We start from the raw sequence: 9470 nt of genomic DNA, 5'->3' as shown, positions 1-9470 counted from the left end.
CAGCAATAAACAGCATTTCTTAGTGAGGAAACCACGGCATTGCAGAGCAGATTATAAGTAAAGAGGCCTCTGTTCTGCAGACTTCCTAATCTACTTAAATGTCCAGATATTTGGCTATGTGCTACAGATATTAACCCCTGTGTATTAATAGCTTTTATCCCTCTGAATTTTAGTTAATACTGAGAATCAGGATTAAATTAGCTGGCAAACATCCTTCACAGGCAGAAGCATGCTGGCACTCCTCAGCTAGAGCCACACGAAAAGGTGCGCATAGGTAATCACAGGAAGGAAGGAGAGAATGAATAGCTATGTTGCATTTTATTCACTTTCCAAATTTTCACTCTTACAATAACTGGTAACATCAATAGCTGCAGTCTCCACACAGTCTTTCCCAGACTCGCAGCATCTTAAACATATACAGAACTACAAAACCTTTAGTGATACTGTGCAGATTTCTTGTGACACTGAACACCATTATTTTCCTCTGTATTTCAGTAGAGAGACAAGTAACCAACAAGACATTGCCACAATGAGAGCTACACTTAATGCTCATCTATGGTAAGGCAGAGTTATAGGAAGTCGGTGTAAACTGGAAGTGATCTAAATGCAGCTGCACTCTTTGCTAGGAGGGCCCAGTGTACAACTGTCCATAAATGTGTGTCTGCTTCCTTTCCCATCTCACGAGGGATCTCCCTCTGGAATCCCGTAGGAACGCCACGTTCCCTCTAACTGTCGGCAGGTTGAGGCTCCTGCTCTTGGTTTTCAGCCTGGACAATGGTGTTTAGGAAGGAGCTGATCTTTTCACGTACGTCTTTCTCCAGCGAGTCCAGCCCATCCTGTGCCTTGACGGTGTAGGGTCCCAGCTTCTGCCTCATCTCTTCAGCCTGCTGGAGGATCATTTTATTGAAGGACTCTCTATAAAGAGACGTGCTCTGGCCGAATACCTCGATCTTCTGGTTCAACTGCTTGTTGAGGTCCTCCATGTACTGGTTGAAGGTCTGCCCAAGGTCCTCAGTGTTGCCAGTGGCCTTCTCCTTCACTTCTTCCGCTAAAGTGGTCAGCGTCTGCCTCAGCTCTTCTGCCTTGTCAGAGATTTTGCCTCGCAGATCCTCGGCGCCTTTTCTCATCTGGAAAGCCATCAGCTCCAGGTGGCGATTGAATGTGTTTTGCACCTCCTGAGTATAAGGTGAAAGGCTCTTCTGCAGCTCTCCCACAGTTTGGTCAATCTGGGCATTGAGTTTCTCAGCAGCGGGCATCAGTTTCTCCTTTACTTCCTCCACCCCTTTGTTTATCTTCTCCTTGAATTCCTCCACGTAGGGGGCTGCTGCTGTGTGGGCATTCGCCATGCTCACCTGGATCTTAGCTTGAAGCTCCTGGAAGTGAGGAGTCAGCTGCTGGCGAAGCTCCTCGGTGTTTTGGAGAACCTGGGTGGAGATTTTCTCAGCAGTGGGGGTCAGCGTCTGCTGTATGCCCTCCATGTAAGTGTTCAGTTTCTTCTGAACTTCTTCAGAGTACTGGGACAATTTTAAGTTGATGTCATCCAGTTCAGCCTGGATCTGCTCCCTGATTTTCTCTGGATCCTGCGTAAGCTGGGCATGGAGCTGGGTAGTAAATGGAGTCAGCCACTTCTGAAGATCCCCAGTATAAAGATTTACAGATTTAAGGTTGTCATGGATGAGTGTACTGTGGAAGAAGGAAATAAAAAAATATTATTTTATTTACTAATCAGTATATGAATATTCTGAGGATTTTCTTTTTTCATTAACCAATTGATGTTTACAGTGGTGTCACTTAGTGCTAGAATCTGCTTTCCTAGGTTCTGTAAGTAGCTGCAATCTATGGCCCTTGTACAAGGACAGTCACTGAGGGCCGGGCTATTATGGGTAGGAAGGGTTATAAAATGAGGGAAACCACTGGTTAATTGTGAATGAAGGATCAGGGCAATGCAATCCTAGCAGAGGCTGATTCTGACTGAGCTGCAAGCCTAATAGGAGCAAGCCCAAAGCAAACAACATTCAGGGTCTCAGGAGAACCATGTTCCTTTTTGATTTACATGAGGGAGCCGTAAGCCTCAAAGAGTTATACAAAATTTCACCCACCATGCACTGCGACATTTCAGGATTCCCCATGGCATCTAGAAGGCTGGACCCCAAGACTATGTAACAACATAGCTATGGCAAGTATTCACCCTCACCCTGCAGATATCTGGGTAAGCTGCACTACTTGCGCCGAGATTTCATGAGCAGCTTTCACAGATGACATCACACAGTGGATCTAATTGGGCCATATTGGCTGTGATGTCATGAATGACATTTCACAGACATACCCTGTCCGGACAATCACATATCTGTGTATGTGTGCTGCAATCTTTCACAATTTTTTTCAAAATGGGAGAGCCCCGAGAGGCTGGGGAATAACAATACAACTGTTTCAAGCATAAAAGTACAAAGAAGTGAAAAGTTTAATTAAGCAGAATGAATTTTACTCCCTAGCATGTGAATTTTTACAGCTACAAAATATTTCCCCCTCTAAAATAAGGTAAAAATAAACAAACATTCTTTGACAGCACTTTCATCATTTTTTAGTCACATGTAATGTAAGTCACTTCTTTTCCAGTGAGCCTCCTGTTCACTGCTCAGAGAAAGAAATCCAATGTGACATTCCTCTTGTTCAGGCTGTCTGCAGGGAAGATGCTGCTGATATGCCACCAGCTGAAAGGATTTCTCAGTTTCTGTCTGTGAGAATTATTGATAGTGTGAAATAATTAAAAAAAAATATATATAACCGAGCTAATAAGCCCCAAACATATTGGAGACAAAAGTCCCAGGTTTTACCATCAGCCGAGAATCTGGACAGGACACATGGTGTCCTAGTTGCTGATTGGAAGAATGAATTGTCCAGACGTTGAATAAGCATCTCCCCAGCCTGCTTACAGAGATGATACTCAGCTGGTCATTGCCCACCAGTTTACAATAGTCCATATTTTTCTTTCATAGTTATAACTGAACAGATAAGAAGCCCATAGGTGGTATTTTTTGCCACATAATTAGTACATTGCTCAGTTATAAAAGATTTTTTTTTAAAGATCTGGCCAGTACAAAGGGAGACAGCCAGGAAGGAGCAGGGTAACCAGACAGTACCATGTCAAAAGGAGCACGCTAAGCCAGCCCTGGTTCCCACCCCCTTGTGTACAGAGTGATGAAATGGCCCGACCTGTTCCTATAGACATGGGGCTGAGTGGGAGAACTGGGGATGAGGAGCTGGTGGTATTGGGTGGTACTTACTTGAGCTGCTTGGTAACCTCCGACTGCTGGATCTGTGCGATGGCTTCCTTGGTATTGGTGGTCAGCTGAGTAATGGAATTCCAGAAGGCGTTTGCTATCTGGTCAGTGCTCAGGTTGGCCTGGGAGCCTGAAGGGAACGAGAAAAGCGGGCATACAATCATTTATCCTTTCTTCTTCATAGTTTTATGACCCCCTTGAACTAAAGCCCCTCCTCCCTCCCCTGATTGGCCACGGGGCCTACATCTCCACGGATTTCGGAGGCATCCCGTTCATTAGTGCCAGAATGTCTCCATGCCAGAGCTTTTAAGAGTCACGGATTCCACTGAGCTGATGGGGTGGAGGAGCAGTCCTAGTGGGGTAGAGCAGCAGGCTGAGCACTTCAGTAGCCAGGGTTCAAATCCTGCTTCTCCTGACCCTGGGCAAGTCAGTTTATCGTTTCTAAGTGGCTCACATAAGGGACATTCACAATAAACATTCAGTATGCAAAGATTCCTTGAGCACTCTCCATTCTCTGTTGCCGTATGGGCCTGGTTACAAAAGGTTTTCTCCCATTTTGTGTTTATGGGGAAGAGCTTATTAGTTAGGGCCCTTAGACTGAGAGTCCTCTGGGTACAGGGAAATGCAACTCATCTTCATCTACCAATGAAAAGGACTGAGCTTATATCTATAAGAAATGAAATGAATGGTGAATGCTGGCACTGAACTGCCTACAGACCAAAGATTGCAATACAGTCTCAAGGACCTCCACACCCTTCAGACAAGGAAAGGCAAATTAAAATGTGCAGTCACTAAAGGAAGCAACACAATAAACCTTTAATGATGAGAACTGGATAGCAATAGACAAGTCAATTGAGAAGGCACTGGATGAAATGTGCAGCGCAGACAGCTCATTCAGGCGACCAAAATAATAAAGGGAATGGAACAGCTCGCCTATGAGGAAAGACTAAAGAGGTTAGGACTTTTCAGCTTGGAGAAGAGACGCTGAGGGTGTTTAAAATCATGAGAGGTCTAGAACAGGTAAATGTGAATCTGTTATTTACTCTTTCGGAATATAGAAGGACTAGGGGGCATTCCATGAAGTTAGCAAGTAGCACATTTAAGACTAATCGGAGAAAATTCTTTTTCACTCAGCGCACAATTAAACTCTGGAATTTGTTGCCAGAGGATGTGGTTAGTGCAGTTAGTGTAGCTGGGTTCAAAAAAGGTTTGGATAAGTTCTTGGAGGAGAAGTCCATTAATGGCTATTAATCAAGTTTACTTAGGGAATAGCCACTGCTATTAATTGCATCAGTAGCATGGGATCTTCTTAGTGTTTGGGTAATTGCCAGGTTCTTGTGGCCTGGTTTGGCCTCTGTTGGAAACAGGACGCTGGGCTTGATGGACCTTTGGTCTGACCCAGTATGGCAATTTCTTATGTTCTTTTGTTGGTAGCTCAGTGGCAGTGCTGTACACTGCCGTGCGGAAGTCTGGGTTTGATTCCTACCTGAGATCTTCCATTCTCTAAGTCCACCAGGACTGAGGATGCTGCAGAGACAGGATTCACAGCCCCAGGAGGGTTGGGAGGGGAGGGAAGGGAGTCCCAGTCATCGCACAAATTAGTGACACCTAGTGGCCATATTTAGGATCCATGCTTGCATACTGTTGAAAACGCTCACTGCAATGACTGGGCTGAGTGGGATGAGAGGGGAGATAAAATGGAGGGGGAGGGGAGGGACTCAATCGCTAGGCAGTCTCGAATGAAGAATCATGGCATAGAAGCTGGTTCCATCTGAAACAGAAAGGAAGCCCAAACAAGCAGGAAGATGCTGCTGGGAGAACATTTGAAAACAAAATTGCCTAATTAAGCAGTCGGGTTGGTGCACTGCACACATGCGCCTTGCACTGAGACTGTCTGGCCTGGGTTCGAAGTTTCACTGCATCCGTGTCACTGATAGACAGAACTCATACCCCCCTCCCCCTCCCCCTCCCCCCCAATGCAAGGCCCAGCTCTCCTTACCTGTGATGGTAAAAATGGCCAAGGCGAGGAAGACTGCTTTCAGAGACATCTTCAGGAGTGACAGTGCTTACGCTAGCTGTGAAAGGAGAGGGGTGGAGGGAATAGTCATCATCAGATCAGATAGACTGCTTGCACCTTCTCTCAAGAGCCACTGAATGCCAAGAGAGGCTCAGATTTGAAATGTTACAGCACTCAGAAGAGAAGAGCGAGGGGAGGGAAGAAAAGAAAAAAGAGAAAGAGATGAGATGAGAGAGAGGAGGAAGGCAGGATTCTACAGCTTCTTTCAGACGTCTCCCGAGCCCTCCCTTTACCCTCCCCCACAGAAAGCCCTTGGGTTCCTGGGTGATCTAGGAAGGGACGGCTGTGCTGCTCCTGTATCGGTGCCCTGACCTTTACGGACCGGGGGTACTGACTCGCAGGCATAAAGGACAAAGCGCAGGGCTGCTTCTTCGGCCAGCTCCAGCAGCAAAGCACCATCAAGCAGCACTGTCCTGCCCACCCCGTAATAATGTTGCTGGCAGTAATTTTTTTTTATGGCTTTGACAGTTGCTTGGTTTTGATTGTAAATATTACTACCCTTGGGGGATAACTGCACGGAGCGGCAGTTACTGCCCTGGGGGCATCTTGCACGGCGCGGCAGATACTATCGTTAAGAAGCTCTCTGGGCAGACCGGATGGACCATTTGGTCCTTTTCTGCCATCTATGTAACATATGGAAATAAAGGTCAGTACACAAAAACTATGAGGCGACACCTTTTTATTGGATTAACTCAATACATTTTTCGACTAGTTTTTGGGAGCTATCACTACCTTGATCAGGTCAAAAGGAAAGCTAGTCAAGAAATATATTTTGTTAGTCCAATAAAAAGGTCTCACCTTATAACTTTGTTTATTAACCTTTACTTTCAGGTGCTCTGGAAATCAATGGGTTTGAATGAATTCTTGCATATTCATGAAAGCACAAACTGGAAGCGAATGTCTGCCTCGGAGACGAGAAGCCAATGAGCTCCTTCTGTCACAGGGTTCTCTGAGGTAGAATAAACTTAAAAGATCCACCACCTGCTCAACAATCCCGGATTTCATGCAGTCAGACAACTGGCATTCCCCTAATGGGTTAATCAATAGCTCAAGCATCCTTCTTCCAGAGCATCTTACCTGTCTGTGTGTTTTCCTCTTCCCCTGCTGATAGAGAAGCTCACCTGCTATCGGCTATTTATACCAGCTGTGCTCTGCTGACCACAGCGCTGGAGACTCAATCTTACACATCACCAGTGAGCAACATCTTGGACTTTAGTTAATGGACAACGTGGAATGGCCTATCAGGTTTCTGATCAGGTGCTGTGGAAGCTCCGCCCCCTGAGATCAGCAGGTCACTATCAGATGGGAAGCAAAGCATTCATCCCATCCTCCTCCTGCTGCCCCTGCCTTGAGTTACTGGCTCCTGGCCGATGGAGGAAGGTTAACATGGAGGATGAGAGGAAACAGGAGCAGAGAGATTCGAGAAGAATGAGAGGAGCAGCAAACAAGCCCAACCAGCAATTTTTCTGGAAACAGTTAATAGAGTTCATAGTTCAGGATGCTGGGAAGCAGGCAGCGCGAGCTCTCTCAGTACTGTGCAGCAGGCAGCAACCTCCCAATTATCACAGTACTGGAGACTCCCAGCTCTCCCAGTCCTGGGAAGCAGGTTGCACCCTCCCTGCCAAAGAGTTCGGGGGTGCAGGCATGACCATCCCAGATTTCACAATGTTGGGGTCCTGAGGAGCATGGGTACCCTCCCAGCTCTCACAGTACTGGGGAATGGGGAGTACCCTCCCAACTCTTGAAGTACTGGGGAGTAGGTGGCACCCTCCAAGGATTCAAAGTACTGGAGAATAAGCAAGTCCCACCCAGCTCTCACAGTGTTGTGTTTCTAGAGAGCAAGCGGCACCCACCCAGCTCTCAAAGTACTGGGGAATGGGCAGCAGCTTCTCAGCTCTTATGGTGTTGGGGAGCAGGAGGCGCACTAACAGTACTGGGAAGCAGCAGGTACCCTCTCAGCTCTCACAGTACTTAGGAGCAGGATAGACCCTCCCAGCTCTCACAGTACTCGGGGGAGTGGGCACTACCCTTGTAGTTCTCAAAGTGTTGGGGTCCTGGAGAGCAGGGGCACCCTCCCAGCTCTCACAATACTGGGACCTGGAGCAGCTAGCAGCACCCTCCCAGCTCTCCGAGGAACAGTTGGCACCCTCCCAGCTCTCCCAGCATTGGGAAGCAGGCAACATCCTCCTAATTATCACAGTTACTGGGAAGCAGGCAACACCCTCCCAGCTCTGACAGTACTGGGACCTGGAGCAGCTAGCAGCACCCATCCAGCTCTCCGAGGAACAGTTGGCACCCTCCCAGCTCTCCCAGCATTGGGAAGCAGGCAACATCCTCCTAATTATCACAGTTACTGGGAAGCAGGCAACACCCTCCCAGCTCTGACAGTACTGGGACCTGGAGCAGCTGGCAGCACCCACCCAGCTCTCCGAGGAACAGTTGGCACCCTCCCAGCTCTCCCAGCATTGGGAAGCAGGCAACACCCTCCCAGCTCTGACAGTACTGGGATCTGGGGCAGCTGGCAGCGCCCACTCAATTCTCTAAGGGCTGAGAGGCAGTCAGCACGCTCCCAGCTTTCACAGTACTGGGGAACAGATGACACCCTCATGGTTCTCACAGTGTTGGGGTCCTGGAAAGCAGGCAGCACCCTCCCAGATCTCAGGGAGCAGGCAGCATCCTCTCAGCTTTCATGGTGTTGGGGAACAGGTTACACCCTGCCAGCTGTCACAGTGGGGAGCATGCATGACCTATCCAGCTCTCACAGCTTTGGGATCCTGGGGAGCAGGCAGCATCCTCAAGGCTCTCACAGTACTGAGAGCAGGCATGACCCTCCCAGATCTCAGGGAGCAGGCAGCATCCTCTCAGCTTTCATGGTGTTGGGGAACAGGTTACACCCTGCCAGCTGTCACAGTGGGGAGCATGCATGACCTATCCAGCTCTCACAGCTTTGGGATCCTGGGGAGCAGGCAGCATCCTCATGGCTCTCACAGTACTGAGAGCAGGCATGACCCTCCCAGATCTCAGGGAGCAGGCAGCATCCTCTCAGCTTTCATGGTGTTGGGGAACAGGTTACACCCTGCCAGCTGTCACAGTGGGGAGCATGCATGACCTATCCAGCTCTCACAGCTTTGGGATCCTGGGGAGCAGGCAGCATCCTCATGGCTCTCACAGTACTGAGAGCAGGCATGACCCTCCCAGCTCTCACAGTATTGGGGTCCTGGGGAGCAGGGGCACTCTCCCAGTGTTGGGGAGCTGTCTGCATCCTCCTAGTATCCATTGTTATATGAGAACATTTGAAGTGTTAGAGTGCTGTTATATCAGAGTATGGTGAAATGTTTTTGTTATTGTTCTCTGGAAAGTGTTTTTTGTACTTCTGCTACTGAAGACAAATAAATACAATATACAGTAGAGAGCAAACAGCAAACACTTAGTCAAGGAATCAGTTAGAAAATCTAAACAGGTTTATTTACTGAGCAGGCAAAACTGTCAAAGTCTGTGTTGCAGGCTTCCAGCGTGGCCCTGCCAGCAGTGCACCAGGAGGCAAAGTCTGTGCCTGCTGGAACGAGAGAGAGAAACAAGGCAAAACATCGAGACAGCTCTCTCAGTTCTTTCTTGGTTTCATTTTCACCATTTGAATGATATATAGCAGAGGTTCCCAAACCCGTCAGGTTTCAAGCATAGTCACAATGAACATGCATGAGAAAATTTGCATATTATGAAGAAAGTGCATGCAAATGTATCTCATGCATAGTCATTGTGGATATCCTGAAAATCCAACTAGCTGGGGTCCTCCAGGACAGGTTTCAGAACCACTGAGCTACAGGATCTGGGATTCATTTTTTATCTGGGAAAGATAACATAGGGGAAGCTCCCAATGCGCCTCGTTTCTGCTCTGCAGCATCCCTGCTATTACAGTACTGAATCCTACACATGCAATTGTGCCAATAGACCTGACACCTGCTTTGCAGCACCCCCTGCTATTCCAGCACTGAGACTCACACACACACACACACACACAAACAAACAGTTCTGTTAGTGTACTTTACGTCTGCCCTGCAGCACTCCTGCTATTCCAGTACTCTCTCTCTCTCTCACACACACAAACAGTTCTG

General features: G+C 47.8%; 1 protein-coding gene across 1 annotated transcript; it reads right to left on the bottom strand.

Moving 5' to 3' along the window:
* Positions 1–299: 299 nt before the first annotated feature.
* APOA4 (apolipoprotein A4) lies at positions 300–6562 on the bottom strand. The gene is made up of 4 exons (XM_029573891.1): positions 6436–6562; positions 5281–5356; positions 3285–3411; positions 300–1683 (listed from the first exon to the last, which is right to left on the bottom strand). Exons 2-4 carry the CDS (start codon positions 5327–5329, stop codon positions 726–728), a joined length of 1134 nt encoding a protein of 377 aa, XP_029429751.1. The 5' UTR covers positions 5330–5356; positions 6436–6562; the 3' UTR covers positions 300–725.
* Positions 6563–9470: the final 2908 nt, after the last annotated feature.

The sequence above is a fragment of the Rhinatrema bivittatum genome, chromosome 12 (assembly GCF_901001135.1).
Source record: "Rhinatrema bivittatum chromosome 12, aRhiBiv1.1, whole genome shotgun sequence".
In the NCBI taxonomy this organism is placed as follows: domain Eukaryota; kingdom Metazoa; phylum Chordata; class Amphibia; order Gymnophiona; family Rhinatrematidae; genus Rhinatrema; species Rhinatrema bivittatum.
This window is presented reverse-complemented; position numbering and strand designations above follow the sequence as displayed.

Excerpts from the sequence above, each read along its gene's own strand:
- APOA4 (XM_029573891.1), bottom strand. The coding sequence starts at position 5,329 with ATGTCTCTGAAAGCAGTCTTCCTCGCCTTGGCCATTTTTACCATCACA. Across the intron at positions 3,412-5,280 it reads GGCCATTTTTACCATCACAG|GCTCCCAGGCCAACCTGAGC; the intron begins GTAAGGAGAGCT and ends CGTTCCCTTCAG. Across the intron at positions 1,684-3,284 it reads GAGGTTACCAAGCAGCTCAA|TACACTCATCCATGACAACC; the intron begins GTAAGTACCACC and ends CTTCTTCCACAG.